We start from the raw sequence: 24,887 nt of genomic DNA, 5'->3' as shown, positions 1-24,887 counted from the left end.
GTCGCCCAGTACTCCTTATCAGCTCAGTTTGGCACATCTTCTCTAACCAGCACATTCTTAGAAAAGCCCAGAGGGGCCTTGCCTGGAAATAGTTGCATAAAGACTTACGTGGAGGAGGAGGAGGAATTGGACTGGAATCCTTAGTGCTGGGAACATTTTCTGAAACAAAAGCATAAGTCACAATGCATCCCATTTACAGAAGGGATCATCAGGTTCATCAGAACAGAACAGACGTTTTTCTATTAGTCAATACGTGTGTGTGTGTGTGTGTGTGTGTGTGTGTGTGTGTGTGTGTTTGTGTGTGTATGTGTGTGTTTGTGTGTGTTTGTGTGTGTGTGCATGCGTGTGTAAAACCCTGTGTGGGGTGCTACTGGAGGCTATTCCTGGAGGCTATTCCCTGGAGCTAGAATTATAAGCAGTTGTGGGTCACCTGACTTGGGTGCTGAGAGTTAACTTCTGGTTCTCTAGAAGGGCAGCCAGCACTTTTAACGGCTGTGCCATCTCTCCAGCCCTGTGTTAATAAATACTCCATGAAACCACTGCCAACCTCCCTCTTTACATATGGAAAGTCCACCTCAGAAACGCTAGGCACTGCAGTTTGCTAATGAACAATTACAGAGGCTCTCCAGTTTGAAGGAAGGCTGAAGGCACCCCAATCTAAGGGCTTGGAGTCTGACTGTGTACATGTATCCATCTTTACGGTTACTTATGCGAGGGTTGGATCCCCCCAAATACCATGTGTCTCTAACACAGTCACAACACTGTTCCCCCTTTTAAACATCCTTTTAAGAATCTTCAGCTTTCAGCTGGGCATAGTGGCAAGTGTCGTTAATCCTAGCACTCAGGAGGTGGGTTTGAGGCTAAGCCTGGTCTACATAGAGACCAGGGTTTCAGGACAGCCAGAGCCACATAGTCTGTCACACAGACTGCATAGACCACATAGTCTGTCACACAGACCACATAGACCATAGAGCCACATAGACCCTGTCTCGGAAAAACCACCACCACTACCACCTACTGCTATTGTAACTTTTCTCTTTAACCGCAGGGTTAGGTTAGGCTTCACTATCTGTGTTACCAGACTCTCTTTTTCTCACCATGTTCCAAATGTTTCCTCCTCCTGAGCCCCCTCAAAGCGAAACCCCAGGGACTCCCGTTTGTATACAGAGAAACACAAGTGCAGTCTGTTTCCAGTGAAACATTGTATCCCCTCTCCTTTCCCAGGTCCTGATGCTGGTGACTCCTTATTTAAGGTTCGTGTGTAGGCTCATTCAATTACACCTTAAAAGCTAATTTCTGTTGTGCTGGCCTGGTCTCTTCTGCAGGGCTGACCTCTCCCACATTGCTCAACCCCCTTTCCTGTTACACAGGTCACATCCTAACATGCTAGAGTGCCAGGGAGTGTGGAGGTTCCCAGCATTTTTTCTTGTCCTGCCTTCAGGGAAAGCCTCAGAGTGGCAGGGACCCAGACTTCCAGAGGTGCCTGGCGGCAGGTGCTTAAAATGCTGATACCATTTTGGAAAAAGGTGGAAAGAAGAAATAAAACGACAAAATGCTTCTGTGCGGTCAATAATTCTGTAGCTTCACAGTCGCAGAATGCCACAGGTCCAAGGCTAAAACCCCATCCTCTGAGGCAGGCAGAGGAAGAATTTGCAATTACTGTTTTACAAATGAGCGGCTGAGACTGATATCCTGTGACCAGCGCAAGATCACAGCTGGGAAGCTTCAGGGCAAGGGCTGAACCACAGTTTCTGCCTCCTACCTCCTGGCTACAGAGGAGAGTGTGTGTCCTTGTCCTCAGCCTGGGGAAGCAATGCCTTAGTCACTGCTGTGCCCAGCGCTTGTTGCTCTCCACAGAGAAATGGGCTTAGACCAGGGTGCTGACGCTGTGGCCCGAGATGGGAAACTGTAACTTGAAATGATTTATTTAAGGAAGCAAAAGAAGAATATTGCATGAGATGAAGATTACACAAAATTCAAGTTCATTTAATAAGCGCGGTGCCCTGTGGTCCTGCTCAGTCTGCACAATCTGAGCACTTGAAATGGGCTGGATATGTCCAAAACCAAATATATTATCTCTCTGCCCTTCATTGGAAAGGGGAGAAGAAGAAACCCTGGCTCGGGCTCCATCTTTCTCTTCAGAGTTAAAAGTGGTCTGTGCTCAGTGTCTCTTGGCTTCAGCTCATTCTTCACTCGATAAAGAAAGATACACGTTTAATTCATAGCAAAACAACAGTGACAAAAGAGGACTTGGGGGAATTCAGACCAAAATAAAGCTGGCCTTTGCAAAATTAAACATAAATAATAAGGAGGACAGCGGGAAAGGAGATGGGTTGCTCGTTCTCGAGGATAACCAGCTCAATTGGACCAAGTCCAGTTCTAAGTGATCAGTAACTGTACAGACCCCTGAAAGTGTGGGTTTGTGACAGCCCCGATGAGGAAACATATGAGTTACATTTCGATACAATTACCAAGAAAATTAAGGTACTTAAAAAATTAATTCAGAGAGCATTGTACATAATCCTATAGTCCTAATTCCTGGGAGGTGGAAGCAGGATTATTTTTTCGTTAAAGGACAGGTTGGACACATGGTGGCATTGGATCAGTTTGAGCTGCACCGTGAGACCCTGTCTGCGATGTTTGATTGCCCGCGAAACACAACTCGAAAGTATCTGAGAGGAGAGTTCTCCTGAGGGGCCGTCTACATGTAGCGGCCTATAAGCATGTCTGTGAGGGACTATCTTAAGTTAATTGATGTGGGAAGACTTGGCCCAGTGTGGGAGGCGCTATTCCTAGACAAGGGTCCTAAATGTGCATAAGAGAAACGGGGCTGAGTGTAAGCAAGTGTGTATGCACACATTTCTTGACCTCTGGCGTGATGTGACTAGATGTTTAAAGTTCCTGCTTTGATTTCTTCCAAGAAATAGACTGTGAGCTAGAACTACAAACTAAATAAACCACTCCCCTCTTGTATGTGGCTTCTTCTCTTTGGTTTGGTTTGGATATTTTATCACCGCAAAAGACAGGAAGCTAGGGTACGGTCTCAGAAAAAACCAATGATACAATTCAGTACACAACTTACACTCATTACACCAACTTTAAAATGCATTGCATAGGGGCTGGAGGGGTGGCTCAGTGGTTAAGAACGCTGGCTGTTCGTCCAGAGGACCTGGGTATGATACCCAACAACCACATGGTGGCTCACAATTATCTGTGACTCTAACGTCAGGGGATCAGAAGCTCTCCTCTGGCCTGTGAGCCCATCAGACAGGCAAGGGGCACACAAATACACAGGAAGGCAAGACAGCCCCACACATAAAATAATAAAACACAATTTTTTAAATGATACATTTTTTCTGGCTGGGGATGTAGCACCATTGGAAGAGTGCTTGCTTAAACTGCACTTTCCTGGGTGTCAGCTTATTGGTAGCAGCAACAACACTAACTCTAGCATCTACAGATTTGTGTAGTACATTAGAGCAAACAAAAATCCTCCTTCTCTTAGCTCCACCATAAGAACTCTGCGAAGTGGAAGCATCTAGCCACAAAAATCCACCTACTTTTGAGAATTAGCAGTTTGATTCGCTGAAGTAAGCGCAAAGGCATTTGACGGTCTCAGCAGCGTGCATCACGTGCATCACGCACAGAGTGTGCACACACTCACTTCTGGGAAGGGCTCCATGAAGTCTTCCGCCTGCGGTTAAACTTTCTCACTCAGAATCCCCAAGTGGTTTAAAAAAGAATGATTCTCCCCGGGGGAGACCTCACATGTAAGCATTTAGGTTTTACGGCAAGGCCTTCCTGATGGACGGTATTGTTTACAAGTTCTTAATGGACTTGGGTTATGATCTAATACTCTCTCTCCCCCTTGCCCCATGTAGGGCCCTCCCAGAGAGCTAAACTGAGACACCCCAGCCTCATTTCCTTCAGTCAAGTCCCTTCATGACTATCCCTGCAGGATAAGCCCACACGGCAGGGCAGAGCCTCCAGGGTTTACCCTCTAACAGTTCTTGTTCCCCATAACCCCCAAGGATAACTAAAATAGCGTTGTCTCCTCCAGAGTCCTGTAACTAAAGCCGCCCGCTGAAAGAAAAGAGCTGCCGTGACAATATTGACTTTGGGCTTAGGGGGAAAAGACTGTTAGAAAGGAATCCTAGACGTTGCTGTAAGGAGAATTTTAACAGTAGATTTCTTTGCAGAAAGGATACACTATAATCAGCATTCTGGATCAGATCTTTTCATGTACTCTGAATAACTTTTGGTTTACCTCTAGAACCAAAATCTTCCCCCTCGGGCTGTTGGGCATAGCTTTTGTGGATGTGCTCGCCTGGGGTGGGTCATGCATGAGTAACTGACACAGCTTCTGGCCTGCCAGTTTAATTCAGTTCTAAACACTGCAGGCCTTAGAAGACCCACAAAGAAACGAAGCAGCAAACTGGCATCTGGCAGTGGGGAGGCGGGGAGGAGGAGGCTTCATGTGGTCGTTCAAGAGTATTTTTACTAACCTTACTTCTCTGACTCTGATCCTTTCTCTGGGCTCTTTTCAGCGTTTCTGGGGCCCCTGGCAGTGGTCTGTTAACTTATCTACACTCTGCCACTAGACAATGGCTCCCTTAGTGGCGGAATGGGGGAGTAGGGGTGATGGGTGGGGAGGCTGGGGGTGGGCACAGGCACCTACTGGGTAGAAATGAAGGATAATGCTAAGGATTCCACAGTGCACCTGCATCAGAGTTATCTAGCCCCGGGGCAGATGCTATTCAGAGTGAGAAACCTTGTGCTAGAAAGACCTTAAAGGTCTAGTAGGAACCCAAAAAAACATGGTTTTATAATAACACTGCTTGCAGAACGTCGGTCCTAAATGATCTAAGCACTGGGGTCCTCCTCCAACTTCTTATTTCCCCTTCAGAAAGGGTCTCCCTATGTAGCTCTGGCTGGCCTTGAACTCACAGAAGTCTGTCTGCTTCTGCCTCCCAAGTGCTGGGATTAGAGGCTTATATTACCATACTCAGACTTCTGAAGATTTTTTGATGCTTCGTAAATTTCAGAGGTATCTCTTGGATGACTGACAGATGAGATGAACCATGGGAAGTCGTCCACCAAGATTCACCGTGAATAGTTGCTCAAACTGGATGGTATGTTCCTGAAGAATCTTTCCAGTCTCACATACATTTAAAGTCCCCCAAGAGCAGTTTTCAAAATGTGAAGAGGCTGGGATACAGTGGGTTCTACACCCTGCTCCCTCCGTGACGAGTCTGCTCTGCCAGTTTCTGAACCCCCCTGTCCTTCACCTTCTCTTCTCCTTAACCTCAGGACAAACTTTTTTTTTTCTTTTTTGAGTATTTGGTTCTGGAAAATCCAAGCATGTTCCATAAAGTCACGCCTCTTTTAGATCAATTTCCAACTCACAGAACTCTGCTTTCTGAAACCCTTCCCTCCCTCCCCTGAAAGAACCCTGGTTTGGCTGAAAGCAAAAGCAGGAAATCCACATTTGCTGACAGCCCATGACATGCAGGTGCTTTATTTTCAGATGTGGAGAAGATCCAAAATCTCAAAAGCTTAATTTGCTAAGAATTAAAAGCCGGGTATAAATCGTGGCAAATTGGGAAGCCTGCCAATGTGCTTCAGTAAACGGCAGCTTCTCAACCCTTTTAATTGTTTTGCCAGAGACCGTAACATGCATGAGCTATTTGCATTTTCTGCTTTCCTGTTCGTTTAAGTTAGGAAGTCACAGAATGACTGAGTTTGCACTTTTAAATACACTCTAACATTTTAACCCTGTCAAGGAATGTGGGCTTTATTTCCCCCTAAAGTTTTTCATCTGCCTTTTAGCTCATATTCATTAAAATACTTGGGTGCTACATTGATAACGATGGGGGAAGAAAGGGGAGGGGGAAGAAAGGGGAGGGGGAGGGGGAGGGGGAGGAAGGAGGGGAAAGGGAGTAGAGGTGAGGAGGATGAAGGGGGAGGGGGATAGGGAAGGGAAGGGGGAGAGAGGGTGGGGGTGGGAAGGGAAAGGGAGTAGGGGTGGGAGGGTGAAGGGAGAGGGGGATGGGGAAAGGGAGGGAGTAGGGGAGGGGGATGGGGTGGGAAGGGAAGGGAGTAGAGGTAGGGAGGGTGAGGGGTGGAGTTGGGGAGGGGGAGGTGATGGAGCTGGGGAAGGAAAGGAAGTAGATGTGGGGAGGTGGCTCCCTATGGTACCAGCAGGTATGTGTGTGTTTGTTTTACTAAAAACAGGAATTAGATTACATGGGAAGATTTGCAAAAGACGAAAAAATTGAAGGAATGGGTTTGAATCCTGGTCTGCTAATATGTAGGTGTGTGGCCAAGTTCCATAAAGTGCTCTCCACAGAGCTGCTGTGAGAATTAAATTCTGTAACACCCTGGGCACTTAGCACAAAACAAATGCTTCATCAGTGCGGGACTCTCACCACCATTAATAGTCTAAGCATCTTCACCTACTCTTGAAGGCTTAAGTAGCCAAAAGATGATTGGCCAACGCTGATTCCAAAGGTGACCGTGATACCCTCATGAGGGTTCCACTAAGGAAGAACTTACACTTATTCCTGTAGCTTGGGTGGCCACTTTCCCTGTCGACAGGGGAAGAACACTGCCTGAAAGACATCCCAGTTCTTAGCAGTGGTGGTGGCCACTCTGCCTGTATCTGTGGCCTGTAAAAGCACAACTGCAATAAAGAAAGACGGAGCAGATGGGCAGGGATAGTTGGCTCCGTGGCAAGGACACCAGCAGGAAGAGCGTCGTCAGGAAAGCTGCTGGGAAACCTACCCCACATGTCATCCCTGATCTCCCACTCCCAGAAAGAACACTAACTGCTGCTATTTTAAATAAGCCACTGCTGTCGGCCAGTGATTGCCCGCCTTTTCCCAGTGATATTCCAGTGGAACAGAAATGAATTTAGAGCCAAAGAAACTAATCACAAAGGGTGAGGGGATCATCATAAAGATGAGAATCAGCAGAAAACCTATCTCCTATTCCTGCCAAGGAAGACGAATTTGCACACAGCCCCTTGGGAAGCTCAAGTTCAACTTCTTGATGTCTTTCATAAACCTGAGCAATGAACAGTTCGCCCATTTGCTTCTCCAACTGAAGTCTCACCTCAATTAGCGAGTCTCACGAAACTGCTTTGATATCTGGTTAAAGAAGAAAAAAACAGTACCTTTCCTCTCCTCTTAGACTTTTATGAAAAGAAAGCACTGAACGTTCAGTATAATGACTCTAAGTTTGAATAAAAGTAATTACCCAATTTACAAGAGAAATTACTTAGAAAAATGCCACCAGAGTTTAACAAAAAAGAATGAAAGAATTGCTGGAAGTTATAGTGTTGTAATATTAATGCCTAAGTACTGTCTGGCACTGGGCACAGCCAGCTGCTGTATTCAATTACCAACTGAATGAGTGCTCTCAAAATAGGTAAGGGACAGGGGCAGGGGCAGGGACAGGGACAGGGACAGGGAGCGAGCTGGCTGCTGCTTTTATAGCATAAAACACAGCCAGCTGTTGACCAACTATGAGTTCTTTGCAACACAATTTATTCATATTCCTTTCCCCTAAACTCAACAAAGCAGCAGGAGTATCTGGGCAGCCTAGTGAAGGTGAGGCCACAGTACCTTTGAAAGGACTGGAAACCAATCAATAAAGTAAAATGAACACATTCAGGACAAAAACAATAGGCATCTGAGATGGGCATTCTGAGTCTAGGATGGTCATAAATGAACCAGAAATCTTCTCCTCCCAACAGCCCTGCTGACTGTGGTGGTGGGAAAGGGCACCTCCATGTCCCCTGTTCTAACGTTCCCTTCCAGATAAGAACATGAAACAAAGACTTTGTGAGGTTTCGCCACAGCCAGTCTGGTGTGGAGGGAGCAAGAGCAGTGCTCTCAAATTCAGGGCTGTGAGCCGGTCCCTACCCCGTGCTCCCTGCCTTTCTGAGGGAATGTGCACCCGGAACAGCACAGCTCTTTTGACAAAGGCCAAACCGTATTGAGAAACCGGCAGCACCCACCTGCCTCCTCTCTGGTAGCTCATGCCAGCTCCAGAGCCACCCACTGCTTCATCCTGCCAACCTCAGCCCAAAAGCGCCATCCTAGGGGTGCCTTAAACCCCAGATCTGGTGTCAGTACCAGCCAGCATGACTCCCTTCTAATGCCTAGCAGCTGGGACCAAGCCACTCACTGGTTCTTACCAGGTGACTCTCTACCCTTCAGGATCGAGTGACAGGGTCTGTGGTTCTAATCCTGAAACGCCTTACCCTGGAGGCTTGACATCCCCTCTCACTCTGCCAACCTGTTCTCAGCTTGCTTGACACCCTTAGACCTCGAGGCTTCGGGAGAGTGACAGGCTGTTTCCAGACAGGGAGGATTGTAGCCACTCAGGTTATCCATGCCGCTTTGGTTCCACCCCAAAGCTGTTGACAGCTGCCCGACACCTCTTGGCTTGCTCCTGCCCCTGGTGCTGTGGTGTCCTCCCCGAAGTCCTCAGGGTTCCCTGCTGGTTGTCTGCCCTGCCTGTCCTTGTGGTGCTCACACCACACGTTTCAGGACACGTCTCTCCTCTTCTCCTATTCTGCACAGCACAGCTTAGTGAGTGTTCTTATACATAAAGGAATGGAAACCCTGGGCGCAAGGAGGACCAGCATTTGCTCTTAAGCAAAGTTCTGAAAACTCATTTATAAATGTCAGCTTTCTTTCTGCCAGTGTCCCTAAATGGACAATGTTCACAGATCATAGCCCCTCTCGAAGGTGTCTACGGTTTTGACGAAGCACTATAGCAGCTTGGGGCCGTGCAACCGTGAGCACTGAACGCTGGGCTGTGAATAGTGTGCTGGCCACAGCACACCTCAGACTCACAGAAGCACATCTGAATGCAGAGGAGAGTAGCAGGGCAGAGCCAGCCTTTACTATGACCCGATTCTTTGTGGCTCTTGGAATCTTCTGCATGCTACCTAGGCTCCTACACTAAGCTGCTTCTCGGGCCCCTTGATCTATTTTTTAAAGAATAAATGATCTGTAAATAAATTACAATGTAGCCAAAGTGACAGGATCACCTAAGTAAAATCTCTTGGGGCAAAGAATTATTTTCTAAAGCTATTGACTACCTTCGATTTTTCTAAAGCTACCTTTGATTTATCTTAAATTCTTTTACATTCATTTGTTCACTATAAAGTGTGTGTGTGTGTGTGTGTGTGTGCCACAGAACACATGTGGATGGATATCAAAGGACAGCTTGGGAAAGCTGGTTTTCTCTTCCTACCACATGAGTTCAGGGATCAAACTCAGGCAGTCAGGTTTTACAGCAAATACTTCAACTCGCTGAGCTCTTACTAGCCTTGATTTATTTTAGAATAAAACTAGATTTTGATGTACAGTCTGAATTCTTAAAAAAACATATTTACTCTGTGTGTTTATACGTACACGAACGTGCATGTGCACATACAATGTGCTAGTGAGGGTCAGAGGAAACTTCTGTGTGTCTATGTGCTTGCATGCACACATACATGTTACACCATGCTAGTGAAGGTCAGAGGAAACTTATTCTGTGTGTCTGCGTGCATGCATGTGCTCACACATGTTACACTGTGTTAGTGACGGTCAGAGGAAGCTTGCAGGGGTCATCCATCCCCTCACTGTGTATGTTTTAGGGACCTTTACAAGACAGGCCCTGTGTTCCCATTCTCACCTTTATAGTCTACCTGGAGGACCACAGCCAGGGGCTTGGTGAATGTCTTCTTATTCTGCATCATGGTCCAGATCATGGTGGCATCGAGAGAAGTGCAGGCGTCGTCAGGAGTCACACACTGCAGAGAGGCAGAGCAAGGCAGTCATGGATCAGAGAAAAGTACCTTCCCCAGGCCTGCACACGGTTGCCCCTGGCCCCTTATCAGACAGCTCGCTGCTGTGAACCGTGGGGAAAACAGGCTCTCTGTGCGTTTTTCTAAGAACCCTACATCACCAGGGGGACGTCACGGCGGTCCTGGTGCATTTTCCGCTGTACTGGAAGATGGAACTACCAGGGGACAGCTTACAGCTGTCGTCCCTGCCCCTTCTCCACCAAACAGCGTTAGACAATGATAGAACTTATTTCTAATCTAGCAAGGCAACCGCACTGTCATGCTTGTTGTGTTCTATTCTATTTTATTTTATTTTACTCTCTATAACATGAGGCTTTCCACATGGTTTGTTTTGAGTTGGCCTTTTTTTTTCCTCTTGATGCTAGAGGTTTAATCTAGTGCCTCACACATGCCAGTGAGTATTTTATCTGTCCATCACATCCACCCCTTAGCCTGGGCTCAACTTCACTTATCATAGGTCCTGGGGAGGGAGTGACGCCAGGTGTGTAAGCTGAGACCGACCAGCAGTTTCTAGATATTTTAAGTCCTGAAACTAATCAGGAATCTGGTCAGGAGGCATCACCTCTGGAAAAGTGTATGCTTCTCTGGGCCACACACAAGAAGATACCCCACCCCATCACCACCCCAAAACAAACACCCTGAAAAGAGTTTTCTTGTAGAGGGAAACTGAATTTTCTGTGACAAGGCAGGCTGTTATAATGATACACAGTCTGTTCATTTCGTGACTTTATTTTCCTCATACTGCCTGGATAGCCCTCTATAGTTAACTAAGAACATATAATGCTAACTTGGAGGTGGATCCTGGGTCAGACACTTAATTCCCAGCAAAGAGCAGCTGGACTAGGTGACCATCGACACCTTTTCCTAGAAGGTTCTCAGGCCTTTTCTATTGTCACAGAAGTACTCGGGAGTTACGAGAGATAAGGAAATGCTGCCTTTAAGCAGCAAGAAGAATTAGTGGTTCTGCCTCCACACGCTTACTGCATGTATCTGCCTCCACACGCTTACTGCATGTATCTGCCTCCACACGCTTACTGCATGCATCTGCCTCCACACGCTTACTGCATGCATCTGCCTCCACACGCTTACTGCATGCATCTGCCTCCACATGCTTACTGCATGCGTCTGCCGCCACACGCTTACTGCATGCATCTCCTATCTCCTTTGCTCTTCTACCCAGGAGGGCGTTGTGTTGTCGCTTTCATTTCTAGGTGAGAACTAAAGTAGCAGTGGTTCCAGAAGAAACAAAAGAGCCTGAGCCTTTGCAAATGTTTCCTGGTTACTCGTGATTTGCTGTGTATTTATTTGTAGGCAAAGCTCAAATCAGTAACTGCGCAGGGAAATGATTCAAGGAACTCAGGTCATAGACATCTATTTAACGGTAATCGTTTTCACTCCTGCTTTTTCTTCCAGTCCCTGTATGAGAGGATTCCATACATATGAAGGCTATAGCTTGATTCTGTGCTTCTAAGGTATCAGTGGACCCATGATTATAAGAGAATAAGACTCCAGCTTGGGCTGTGTGTAACAGCTACTGAATAAACACACCGGAGGAAATTATATGTAATTATATCAGGCCCCAGAAACGAAGTGGCAGCAGGAGAAAGCAACCGGTCCCACGCAAGGCAGGTCCGACAGAGCCCCACGCAGTGCTCCAACAAGGTCAAAGGGTTCCGATTTCTGTTATGGCAACAGAACATAGCCGTTTAATATGGGCAATGGCACGAGGCAAACGAGATGAACTGATAAGAAATGGGCGAAAGTAAAATATTTACTAATTTCCCCTACAAGTCCTCCTGAGAGAAGCAACACTATAACTCACACAGAGAAGGTCACAAAAACAATTTCAATCCCAGTCTCCATGGGACCTGGAAAAATTAATCCTCACACTGATCTTGTCCTTTCGGTTCCCTGTTCTTCTGGCACAGTGCTCACGGCGTGCTATCTGACCATCAGAGACAGATCCAGGCCTCTCCCTTGGTGGAGAACAGTCCCTGGCTGATCACTCATGGCACAAGGAAGCACACACGGGAAGACAAACTTTCAGAATGTGTTCTCCAACAAACCCTAAAGCACGCCGTCCCCTGTTCATGCTGGTACTTCAATCGGAAGGCTTTTCAAAACCTCAAAACTAAAACCTCCACCTGCACCTCTTTACCCAAACACGGCTGAATCACAGCCCAGACAGACGACAGCCCACGCACCCTCGGCAGCTTCAGGGAGCCCTTCTTCCTGGAGCACAGAGTCAACTCGCAGTGCAGGAAGAGCAGGGAGGTGTTGAACACAGACTTGAACAGGAAGCTGAAGCGCTTCTTGTCCACCTCAGCATGCGGGATGGGAAAGTGCACTCTCTTGGAGCTGTAGAACTTCACAGAGTCGTCTTTCGGACAGATGTTCTCGATGATGGTGTAATCAGACATTCTGTCTGGGTTGGAGTATGGAGAGAGAAAGCAGGTTTGGATGGCGAATCCCAGATCTTGGTCAGCCTTGGTGACAGACACCTGCCGAGGAGAATAAAGGTCAGGTCAGGAACACGCTGGCATCTTACTTTACGTTAGTCACCCAGACAATATCCTGCCGCAGTTCTCTGGGTGAGACATTACTCCGTTTACTAATTTAGTAACATACATCGATTGATAAAAGGCGCTGTCCGTTTAAACCTGACATAACAGCAGCCAATTGTTTAATTCAAATGCTATCCTACAAGTTGCAAGATGGGTAAAGTTTCCCGCCAGTCCTCAGAGATAAAATAAAAGCAAACCTTGCTCCTAAGTGGATTTTCCAAAATAAGCAAAACACAGATAAAGCCCCCTAATATTACCACAGTGGATTATTACCAGGATGCGATTTTTAAATGCTGCCCAATAGTTCAGGACGGAGGAGAATCTATATGATCTTGGAAGGTATGACTGTGCAAGAAAGCAGAGTGAACTTAGAGAACAGAAGGCCACAGATGCCTCCTGCTTGGTCAGTAGGCAGGCCTCTGGTTTCTTGTATCAGGGACAGTGTCATTTACTGGCCATTACCAACCTGGCAAAGCGTCCCGCTGCTCACAGGACCAAACCAGCCTTGCAGAGGAGGTGGGGCTGGGGGGAGGTTGCTTCAGGGAAAACTAACCTAGACACATTTCCAAGTCATTTATTCTTCCTTCTTACAAATCACTTCTGTGCATCATGTCCAGATCTCATTAAGGTTCCTTTGTTCAGAAACAGGAAGTAGTGCTTAGCCAAATGTAAACAGAACTCAAACCTTAGCTATCCTGAACTCTGCTAAAATCCTGAAACAAAAATGGCTTCACTGTTTGGTGATACCATTTACTGTGCAGACTACTCTTCCAACTCCGATGCCTCTTTCCTTCTCTAATCTAAACATACACTGTAAACTTAAACACTTTAGAAATAAAGTTAGTCCTTACCCATCCACCAAGAGCACCCTCCCAACCCCTCAATGCTTTAAAAGACAGAGAGATAATAAAGTTAGCACTTGGAGCCAACCCGGGGAATCCCCGGGCATTGCGGGAACTTTTGATTTATAGCACCCCCAAAAGATGCTACGTTGGTAACTGTGAGGTATTCACATGGGCATGAGCAGAAGGTGAAGGTAATTACAATGTTGCCATCTTGTTCGACACTCTGTAAATATCCACTTGCACTATCCGTGAGTTATTTCTGCTGAACAAGAGGTTCTATCCTGTTGAGGTGGTAAATTATACACATGCTGCAAATAAAAAGTGCCATTTAACACAAACTAGGCTTATGGTGCAAAAATGTGTTGACTCTTTTCTTACTTTCAAAGGCATGCAATACAGAATGTCTGTCTAGACCAGCAGTTCTCAACCTGTGGGTTGCAGACCCTTTGGGGGTCAAACGACCCTTTTAACAGGGGTTATATATCAGATATCCTGCAATATCAGATATTTATGATTCAAAACAGTGGCAAAATTAAATTGTGAACTAGCAATGAAGTAACTTTATGGTGGTGGTGGTAGGGTCACCACAACATGAGGAACTGTATTAAAGGGTCACAGCATTAAAAGGTTGAGAACCACTGTTATATATCTTTCTGGGTGCCTTTGAGGAGAAAAATATTAGCAAGTCTTGCTACAGATTGGACTTGAATAGCAGGAAGACTGTAGGTTTTAGAATGAGACCGGACCAGGAAAGTCACATGCTCTGCTGCTTCTGTGCAGACAAGGGCAGACACAGTGCTCACCTAGAGGATGGCGGCCGTAATTAATTTAAAAGACGCAGTTGGTGTAAGACACTGTCGTAAAGGTGCATGCAAACAGCTCAGGTTCACAGTAAGAACTCCAAGTAGTGTGACCCTAGATGCCAGTCACTAAGCCAAATGAACAGATAAGAAAGCTGCCATCCTGCCAGCCATCACCCCAGGAGTGACCAGAGAAGAGGGGCCATGGAAGGAGCTGTGGTCTAGAGTGAACGGAAGGTTCCAGGAAAAACTTCGGGGAGGGCAGCTGGCGAAGAAACCAAGAAATGGTTCTTCAGGTTAAGCCAAGATTTATGAAGTTTTATTTTACTTAAGTTAAAAAATTTTCCTACCAGCAGTGGAGTCCAAACCAGGAAAGAAAGGCAAGGCATGGTCAACTGGTATCCTTTTTAGTGAAACATTTACAGATTCTCTTTCTTATTTTTGGTAGTTTCAATCAAGTTTAAAATAGTTTATAACAACTCCCCCCAGCCCCAGATCTTTCTTAACATACTTGATATTTAAGATAGCAGTAAAAAAATTTTTTGATCTCCTTTTTAAATCAAATTTAACTACAAAACATGTGAGATGTGAAATAATATAAAATGGAAAAGAAAACAAGAATGAAAAAAAAATGGAAGGGGGAGGGAGAGGGAATCGCTGGCTTCACGGATTAAGCCAGCACTCCAGGGGCAAGAAAAGAAATGAAACTACTCAGGGTAGGGTCCACAGGCAGGTTAGCCACTGGCAGCATAAATCACAAAGCCTTCAGGGAGCAGATCTAGGCATTTGTCTAGAAAATAGTAAACTGCAGCTAAGCAGTGTCCTCTCAAACCTGTGGCATAAGTGGGAGGGGTTGACTAAGATCCTTGTGGACTGTGAATACTATGGAAAAGGCAGAAGAAAATAGGAGTCTTGGATCAGGAGAGACGCAAGCTTAGGAACAGCACACACAAAATATGGCTCCCCCAGGGCACTCATAACAGGGAGCTGAGTGCAGAGGGACTGACTGGAGAAAACACCAGGGAGGGCTGCCTGGCTCCACTCCAACCCAGTGCCGATGCACATGCACACTGTCTTTGCAAAACAGACACAGGTGCTCTGTGGTGATTTTTACCTATGGGAACCTGCCATTTCTACCCCTTCTCGCCCTCCCACTGTGAGGTGCAAAGCAGCCATGATGCCTTTCAGTGAGACCAGCAGACACTACAGATGATGCTCAGGACAAGGACAGTAGACAGCCTGAAGCATAGGTCTGTCTTCTCCAGAATGGAGTCTGTGAACTTAGATATTGACCTCCATATGAAGTTAGGATTTATTCCCTTTCAAATGGCATTTTGAGGGGGGATTACTACATTAACACCTGGCTGTCAACAGCACGGCCTCTGAAGAAAGGATTTCAGAAGGAAGGATTACACCAGGTTCAGGTGTCACGTTGGACAGCCACGTGTCTAATTTTCTCATCCAAAAGTTGGATCTTAGTAATTAATTAGTCCATTCTTGCAGAGTCCCTCTAACAAGTCAGTTCATCATGACTATAGTCAGGACAGATCCAGTGCATTGTAAAACAGTAACAAATATTAGCTATTGTTATTTCTTTATTACCACCACTGTCTATTAGCTTCATAGGTATCCCGGATTTACGCAATGCACGATGGCCACTGTTCCAGATGGAAAATGGTTTTGACAAATTTGTGCGGCTATTAAGATTCTGACTCGGCAGAAGGGATTTCAGGAGAACACAGCTTTTTCACTTGGAAGTCCAAGATAATATGTGAGGTGTTTTAGAAGAGTTCATGGATAACTCTGACACTGAGTGGCCAACTCAGTCCCCAACTGTCCCCAAAGTGTTGACGGCAGAACAAATAAATAAGGCACTTTACTGGTACAATTCACATTTTGCTCAGTTTTCTTTTTGACGCTTACTAAAAACCACTATATCCATTTAGCATAATTCATAAAAAATCCTGCTATTTCTTTCCTGGTCAGAAAATGACCTGGAAGCTGTTTCTGAGCCATGCCCTTACTTAGATGTCTAAGTAAACAAGGTGAGACCCATGCAAGGTACTTAAGATAATATTATAGGGCCTGCATAGGGCACTAGGCTGAACGCCCGAGGATAACACACCAACCTCACCTCAACATAAACATGCTCGTTCTCTGCCACAGAGAAGACCCCTGGGGAGGGCACCAGAAAGAGGTCTGTGTTATACAGCTCCATGTTGAAGGTAGCATTTCCATCGAGCTGGCCCTGGAAGCCACTGGGATTCCTCAGCTGCCGCAAGCTGCAGTTAAACTAGAAAATCGCCAACAGATAAGGACACATCAGTCACATGAAGAGCTTTGGCTTTTAACACATAATTTCATGTTTTGAAACTTCCCAGTGAAACAAACCAAATGAACGACAATGTTATCCACAGAGCCATCTAAGGGAGACCCAACCCGTATCACCACCACTCCAGCTCCAGCAACAATGTATCCATAGAACCATCTAAAGGAAACCAACACATACCACCACCACTCCAGCTCGGCTCAGGGGGGCAGTTTCTCCTTCATCCCCGTCTCCAGGAAATCCATTATCGCCTGACTCCAAGTCTTCATAGCCATCAGGCCAGCCACTGCTATCCCCAGGGGACGGAGCCTGCACCACAATCTAGAAGACAGGGACACACAGCTATTGCTCCCATTGGCAGGAAAAACACCATGCCTGTGTTTCTGGTTTTACTTCCTACCCACTAGCACCCATGTGACAATTAAATTGCAAACAGAAAATCTGACTTTGTATAAACAGCAGTAGGAGCGATTCTCCAAGCTTTTGAGGATTCTTCAAAGTGGTGAGAAAACACAGAAAAGCCCAATTCAAGCTGAAGATCTGAACTAAAATTTGGATTTTTTTCCCTTGCAAAAAAAATTACAGATTTATTTATAACCATGTTGAATAATCATGCTACTTCAAATAGCAGGAGACACTGGGCATTGGAATGGAGTTAGTGGGGCTGTCCTAGGCTTGCCCCTATTTGAGAGGGGCTTCTTATGGGTCCCAAGGTGCCTTTTAATATGTATAGTTTTTAAATTATAGTGTGTGTGTGTGTGTGTGTGTGTGTGTGTGTGTGAGAGAGAGAGAGAGAGAGAGAGAGAGACAGAGAGACAGAGACAGAGACAGTGATCGAGACAGAGAGAGAAAGTGATAGAGACAGAGAGAGGCAGAGACAGAGAGACAAAGAAAGACAGAGGGGCAGAGAGAGAGAGAGAGAGAGAGAGAGAGAGAGAGAGAGAGAGAGAGAGAGAGAGAGAGATGTGGTAGTCAGAGAACAATTTGTGGGAGCTAGTTCTCTCCTTTTACTCTGTGGGTTCTGGAGATCAAACTCAGGCTCTTCTGGCTTGGGGGTAACTGCTTTCACCCACTAAACTATTTCACGGCTCTATTCAGACCTTTCAAGCCTTACAAAGATCCTTAAATTGTAAGGTCTGTAGACAGTTTGGTTTAAGTTAGACACACAGGGCCTAATGGTTTCCACAGCGCTTGCCTGGTCATCTTTGATCTTACAGCCCTCTCTTCTCCATCCTTCCCACATCTTTTCTTGTGTGTGTGGGGGGGGGTGAGGAAAAAGAAGGTGTCCTCTTCACAGCAATCTGTCTTCACGCCGGCTGAAATTACTGTACTGTTAGTTGTAAATGGGACGGGGAGGGTGGTCTGAAAACTACAGCTCTGCAAGTCAAACCCTGATTTATTTCCATTTCATATGCCTGGATTATGGACACAGTGGAAAACAGAAATGCACAGGGAGTCTGTCACAACTGGAGCAGGCAGTGGAAGAATTCACCACTGCGAGCAGAATGTAGGGGTGGGAGTGGGGAGTAACTAAGGAGGCACCAGAGGCACTCTCGGGGTAGGGGTGGGTGGGTGAGGACTGCATGCCTTGTCCTTAACAGTCCAGAGAAGGAAAGCATACAAGGAAGAAGCGGCCTTTCCGACCGGGGAACCCCATCTCTCTCAAGGGAATTGAGAATTTAACTCACTAGATCACCTTCTTGCCAGTGCTAATTGGGAATCAGTTTAAAACGTCCGAGTCAAGGACAGCACTATTGCCGGCATTTATATATTTGGAGAAACTGAATCATCACAAGAAAATTAGTATCATAATGACTAGGATGTCAAAGTTAACGGATGAGTCGAGTAGCATAAGCCAGTCTGGTGTTGAGGAAAAGTCAGTGGGTGGGACATTGGGAAGAACTGGTCCTGGCTCTCCTGTATAACCGGCCCCTCAATTCTGACCAAGCCTCAGAACTCTCTGGGGCTCAGTTTCTCTGCCTTTGAAATGGGGAGATTGAGTGAAATAATATTGCTCCTCTCTCGTGCCAATGGTCTAAGGGTCTCTGAGGAACCATACAGTGAGCTTACAGGGGAGCCATGGGACACACTGGCCAGAGGCCTCCCAGCTGCCCTTCTGGGTTGGGTCAAGTGTGGTGATGGGCGGCATATGAACCAGAAGCTTAGGGACCTGGCCCATGTCAGTAGTGGAAGCGAGCTAAGAGCTCACAGAAGTACACGCTGCCCAAGGCTCACGTGGTGATTGTGGGCGGGGTGCTGAGAAGTATTTTAAAATTGATCAGCAAAACTGGTACTTTGAAAACCTGTGGGGTTTTGTGCTTCAGTCTCCCTCCCTGAAGAGGATAGGCCTCATCTGATAAGATTCAGATGAACTAGTAGAAGCCATTTCCGGAAAGCAATTAATTAATTTTTCGGGAAACTTGAACCTTCTTCCAGTTAACTTCAAAAACAGATCTGAGGTAGAGAGACTGGATGATTTCATTGAGATTCCTTTCTGATTTTAGGCTCAGGAGGGAAGGAATCTCTTCTCACTCTTGCATCCATTGGAGAGGTATTTATGTGTATCCCAGGGCTTTGGGGTTTTAGCCCCATAAGGACCCTCTGGTGCAACCACAGCAGGCTGCCACAGGCACGGAACACCCTGCTGTTGAACCGTCATTAGATGAAAGCAGGAAGTGTGTGAGATTACCACAACTCCAGCTGAGAAAACAGGACCTTCAAATCCCAAACACATACTGATAAATCAAAACAAGACAAGAGTTCAGGGTTACAGTCCATCTCCTTTTGTTGAGAACTGACATCTGGCTTTATCTCTGTCCATTCATTTTCAGGGACTAACCCTGAATAATACCCAGCAATGCCATGACAAAGGTAGAGCTTTGTTCTGGAGAATACTCACAGAGTTATAGTAAACCACACCATCCGGGGTCGACCTCCGATGTCGAGTACCACAGCCATTCAGGGGAGACTCGAGAACAAAGTGAGTACCATTCATTTTGGCTTTACACGAAGGATCCAACAGGGTGAGCTCCATCCCTGAGTAGCCATTGGTCTGAAATGGAAAGCACCAAAGGTTATCAGAGGGCTTAACAGTCGTTCATTGTACACAGTAACAAGCAATGCCTGTCTATGTAGGCAGAGGCTGCAAACAGGCCGGCATCATGCCCCTCCCCCTCTCACCTTTTCATCACCCCCCCCCCTTTTCCTCACCTTGCACCTGTCAACATCCCAATGATTGTGTTTATTGGCACTGAAAATTCAATAGCAAAATATTGACATACAAGAATCTGAATTCCCCTCTCCCTTTGAGAACAACAGGAAGTGAATGAAGGTCGTAGCCAAGGAAAAGTGGCCTATCCAACTGGGAAAACATCACCAAATGAGGAGTTCAAAAGTGAAACAGCTACAGGGAAATAATAAATGCAAAACTGCAGCTAGCTGGGGAAAGTTTCACGTCTTTCCCTTAAGAGATGGCACTGACCTGGAAAGAGTCTTTGTCTACAGCCACGACCATCTTTTCATGGTCACATTTGACTGACAGGGCGATGTCCACGCCCCCTTGCACTTCTTCTGGTTCTCGGTGGTCAGGAAGCAGTTGAACACTGGGAACGATGGGCTGCTTTGGCCGGGGGATCCTATCTTCGCCCTCCTTCCAGCCTCTCCTGGGGATATCCGGGAATGGAAAGGGGAGACCACCATTTGGGCTTCCCTCTCCTGGGAAGAGTGGGTTGTCCAGGGCGGGCGGGTGGTCAGGGTCCAGCAGGATACGAAGCTCAGGAGGAATGGTGTGGACTTCCTCATCTCTCATCTCCTCTGTGGAAAGGGAAGGCAAGCTATCGTGAGTGGCTGATGCCAGCCCATGGTCATTGTTAGAGAGAGCATGAGTTAGCGCAGAATGGGCGGAGACAAAGTTACAGTAAATGAGCAATGTGTAGAATTAACTAAGAAATGTGGGAACCTGAATTCTGATCCTGCTGTTCTAACTAGCTGAATGGCTTCAGACAAGTGACTTACTACTCCTCCTCTGTGATTCAGTTTTCCAAGTTTTAAAATTAAGAGCTTGGAGTTTATCAGTGGTCCTCAACTTTGGGTACACATTAAAATCACTTTGGGGGCTTTGACTCCAGTCCTTAATGTTTTCGGCTTCTAGTGTGATTACTGGGCTCCATCCCCATTGAGACTCATTCTGCTGGATAGTTTCTAAGTCCCTCCAAACTATGTATCTGTGTGGTGGGGGCAGTAACAACCTAGTCAAAGGCCCTTAAAATACTTCCTTTGAATCTAGGGTTTTAAAGTTATTTTTCAGAAGACCTCTTGAAACAAAGTGTCTACTTTTATATTTTGTTTTGTAGCACCAAGGATCAGGCCCAGGTCCTTTAGCACATTGGACAGGTTCCTCTTCTACTTTGATACTACTTTTATTTTGTTGCCTTCCTTTTGATTGATAAAAATCTAGGAGATATGCATGTACCCTGGTCTCTTTGAACCTTGTCTCAGGGTAGAAGACCTCTTTAGACACCCTTGTGCCTTTAAAGGAAGATAGAATTCCATAGAAGCGATGTGCATTGCTGTCATAGTTCCAATAACTTAAAGAAAAACCAGTCCTTTTCGCAGTATTCTGTCTCCACTATTATCTGAGCCCAGGTGACCTACACTTGAGATTACACCTACCTCAGTGTGAGGTAGAGATGATTCTTAGACATGGCCTCTCCTTCTGCAAGATCCCTTTGAAACGGATCCTGTGGCTGTCTGGCTCTACATGAAGCCCCAGTTTTAGACGGCTTTTAATATATACATTGATTTAAACACCCCCTCACCCCCAAAAAACCTCATAGAAGTCCAGCAGGATAGTTTTTTTTCCCTTGGTTTACTGACAGAGAATCTGAGGCTCAGGCTTGGAGATTAAGCAATGTTTCCCCTAATAGTAGAGAAACGCTAAGTCAGGAACGGGAACCTACCTTCAGCATAGCAGCAAATGTGTTATAGGGTGAGGAACACATCAAGGTCTCAGAAAACCTGGGTCTCAAATCATACCCACTTTAAGACTCTACAAACCCCCCAAGGGCTTGCAGACTCTGCTAGACGTTTGAACTGGAGTGGCAATTCTGCCCCACACCCTGAATAAGATCTACTCAGTCTGGGTCCTCCCATGGCTATTTTCCTATAAGCCTCAGCCTCTTGCCACAAGCTTCTTCCCTAAGGACCTACCCCTTGGTGTTGTCAGCTGTGAGTGGTCACTGACCGTTCTGCTGTGATCACAGTGGACACAGAGAGCAAACATGTCTGACATGGGAGCAGCTCTCCTCACTGAAAACATGTTGCAATTGCCTCCAATACTACATTATTGTAAGCTTTACAGTGAAACAAATTACTATTTTTCAAAGATTTATTTATTTATTTATTTATTTATTTATTTATTTATTTAATGTATATGAGTACACTGTAGCTGTCTTTAGACACACCAGAAGAGGGCATCAGATCCCATTACAGATGGTTGTAAACCACCATGTGGTTGCTGGGAATTGAACTCAGGACCTCTGGAAGAATACTTAGTGCTCTTAACCACTGAGCCACCTGTTCAGCCCCCCAAAAGACAAACTATTAAGATGGATAGCAGGAAAACAGCAGCATACACATAGAAATGACAGTTCCTTGCTAAACAGCTTCCTCTGGGAGACAGAAAACATCATACTTACCGTTGTTCTCAAGCCGAAGATGAAATCTATTAGCCACGGGAGCCATTGTGTATGACGTCACTGGCCTGTAGCCATTGTCCAGTGCCCACTTCATCAGATTCTCTTGGGTGGAAGGGATGTCATCTCTTACCAATTTGGTCATTGTCATGGATCGTTCACTCTCTTTTCCAAAGCCGATACTGTTGGGAGCCTAAAGACAGCAACATTGCACCCGTGAGTCTAAAATTAAAGGTGCCAGTCCAAGACCTGCCTAAGGTCAAGACACGATAAGGCAGGATCCCAGCAGATGAGAAGACTGGACTCAGGGAGTTACAAAAATGAAACGCGGAATTGGAAGGTGAGAAAGGATGCTTTACTGGGTGTCCATGGGGGAAGGGGAAAGAGGGAAGGGAGAATTAGGGGTGGTCATGATCAAGATACATTGTATACATGTATAAAGCTGTCAAAGAATAAAGACTATTCTAAAAAGATTCTTTGAATGGGGAATTATCTGAAAGCAACAGATTCTAGATTGCATAAAGAGGATTTGCCCTGTGACCTTTGCCTTCCGTGGATAAGACACTAAGACGAAACAATGCACACAAAGAGACGTCCATTCACGCTGAGGAGTTACTTTATGTTGGTTACTAGTGCAGTAAGTACACACTTCAAATGTCCCCTTCCTCTTTTTATTTAAAACTGTAAAGCACACGGGTGTCCACAGTGTTTTTACAAACATGCCTGTGGTTTTGCATCTTGAGCCTAGATCTACAGGGAAGATGGCAGGACCTTATGACTCTCCCGATGCTGTGGAAACTATTAGTTTCCACATAGTAAAACTCAAAACTTTGCATTTCATCTATAATTCGTGATTGGTTTGGCCATTCTGAAATTGCGTTCACTTGCCAATTCTGTCAATATTCTATATGTTATGCTGTGGAGTACTAATTAAGATACTGCCCAAGTATTAGCATTTAGTAATAAAGGAGAAAGCCCTTATATGACTATATAGGCAACACATATTAAATGTGAAAGGATGTGATAATTGGTGTGGTTCCTCTATAACAATATAAAACTTCTTAAAGCCATACTAAAGGTTAGTTTTTATTAATAATCTCTTACAACACTGAAGTGATAGGATTCTTTCAAGGAAGTATATGAATGGTCTCTGACAAGCCAGGATACAGGCAGTAAATGTCTGTGTCCCCTGCTGACTCCTGTGACAGGGGATCTTGTCAGTGAGTGAGGAGGCTGGTCACCCCAGAGGGACCCAAAGGGAAGGCACAGTGCCCACAACTGCTCCAACAGGGCTGGGGTGCTTCCAGAGCACAGATTATACTGTTGTCATGCTGCATCAATGTCCCTTTAATTTCCATGCCCACTGATTTTCTCCTGCGTGTCTGTAGCATTTTTCCTAAATTCCTCATTTGTTTCCCATTCTATTTACCCCAAACATGACCAAATATTAATCCTTTCCCACTGTAGAGCCATAAAAGATTCACAGGCTCTCGGTTCTCTTGGCCTCCTTGTTGTGGGAGATTGGCCGAGGACACTTATACTCCAACTCAAAGCTTCAAAGTGTCACCCAAGATCTTCTCCTGTTATCTACAGAGCTTATCTAGGGGCAAACCTGCCATGACTGGCCAGTCACAACTTCCCATGTGCACGCAAAGAAACTGGAGGGAGTGAGAACTGAATCCTCCCACCATCTGTAAGCTGGGTTATAGACTGATAGACATGAGCTCTTACTTGCATTCAGAGGAAACTCTTAAAAACAGAATAGAAAGGAGAGAGAGACAGAAAGGGGAGAGAGGGGGAGGAAGGGAGAGGAAGAAGGAGGACTAGAGAAAGGGAGAAAGGGTGAAAGAAAAGGAGAAAGGGGGAGATGAGAGAGAGAGAGAGAGAGAGAGAGAGAGAGAGAGGAAGAAGAAGAAGAGGGGGAGGAGGAGGAGGGGGAGGAGGAGGAGAGGAGAGGAGAAGAGATGGATATGAAATTGAAAATGGAATGAGAAAATTGGGAAACAGAGCTGAAATAATAAGAAACTTCATCAGCCAGCCTTCTGAGGTACAGCATCTCCCAGCCCTTCAAAGCAGCATGTGTTTTGACTGGCTGGAACCGCAACCTTGGCCTAAACAATACTGCCTGGCCTCATCTGCCCTAGACTTTCATGTCCTAGACAGCTGAGAAAATACTGTATTTCCAGAATCTCATCATCATCGCAACGGCCACCTGTTCTCTGCACCAGGACGGAATGATCTGTTCACGCCTCTCCACATTAAATGTAGAAGCTGTCAGTGTGATTCACGTTAATTGTGGCTTGGAACTTAAAAGATCAGCCATCACTCTACACTAGGAAAGCGGCAGGATGACAGAAGGCAGGCTGATTCTCTGAGCTCCTAGTACTCTCTAGACTTTCGCAGCCTTAGTACAGCCAAGCGGGTGCTCAAAGGGGGTCTCCCCAAATACCACCGCCATAATCTTCAACTCTGTTTTGTGAACTAGTAGCTGGGTAGGGTTCTAAGTGGCTCTGCCCCTTGCCTTTGAAAGGCAATGGTGAAGAAGAGAAGGGCTTACGGGAGGGTAGGGAACGCTGAGGCTATGCACACCAAACTTTTAAACTACTATAGTTGCTAAGAATAGGCTGCATCAGAGAGTGCAAGAGAAACTTAGCTTTTAAGTTTATTATGATTTCATCATTTTGTGTGTGTGTGTGTGTGTGTGTGTGTGTGTGTGTGCGCGCGCGCTCATGTGTGCATATGTGTGCACACATGCATGTGCACGAGTGGAGCTTGCAGGACCCTTTGCAGT

General features: G+C 45.9%; 1 protein-coding gene across 1 annotated transcript in view; it reads right to left on the bottom strand.

The window, feature by feature from the left end:
* Positions 1-24,887, bottom strand: part of Tgfbr3 (transforming growth factor beta receptor 3) — a 173,324-nt gene that overhangs the window by 12,077 nt on the left and 136,360 nt on the right. Inside the window, exons 8-15 of the mRNA NM_017256.1 lie at positions 22,100-22,289; positions 19,885-20,216; positions 19,303-19,455; positions 16,584-16,724; positions 16,209-16,367; positions 12,070-12,366; positions 9,694-9,811; positions 109-159 (exon numbers count right to left, since the gene is read on the bottom strand). Of these exons, the coding sequence (NP_058952.1) occupies positions 109-159; positions 9,694-9,811; positions 12,070-12,366; positions 16,209-16,367; positions 16,584-16,724; positions 19,303-19,455; positions 19,885-20,216; positions 22,100-22,289 (1,441 nt within the window). The remainder of the gene's footprint in view (positions 1-108; positions 160-9,693; positions 9,812-12,069; positions 12,367-16,208; positions 16,368-16,583; positions 16,725-19,302; positions 19,456-19,884; positions 20,217-22,099; positions 22,290-24,887) is intronic.

Source organism: Rattus norvegicus, chromosome 14 (genome assembly GCF_021556685.1).
Source record: "Rattus norvegicus strain SHRSP/BbbUtx chromosome 14, alternate assembly SHRSP_T2T, whole genome shotgun sequence".
Taxonomy (NCBI): Eukaryota; Metazoa; Chordata; class Mammalia; order Rodentia; family Muridae; genus Rattus; species Rattus norvegicus.
Note: the sequence above shows the minus strand (reverse complement) of the source record. Positions and strands in the feature narration are given on the sequence as shown.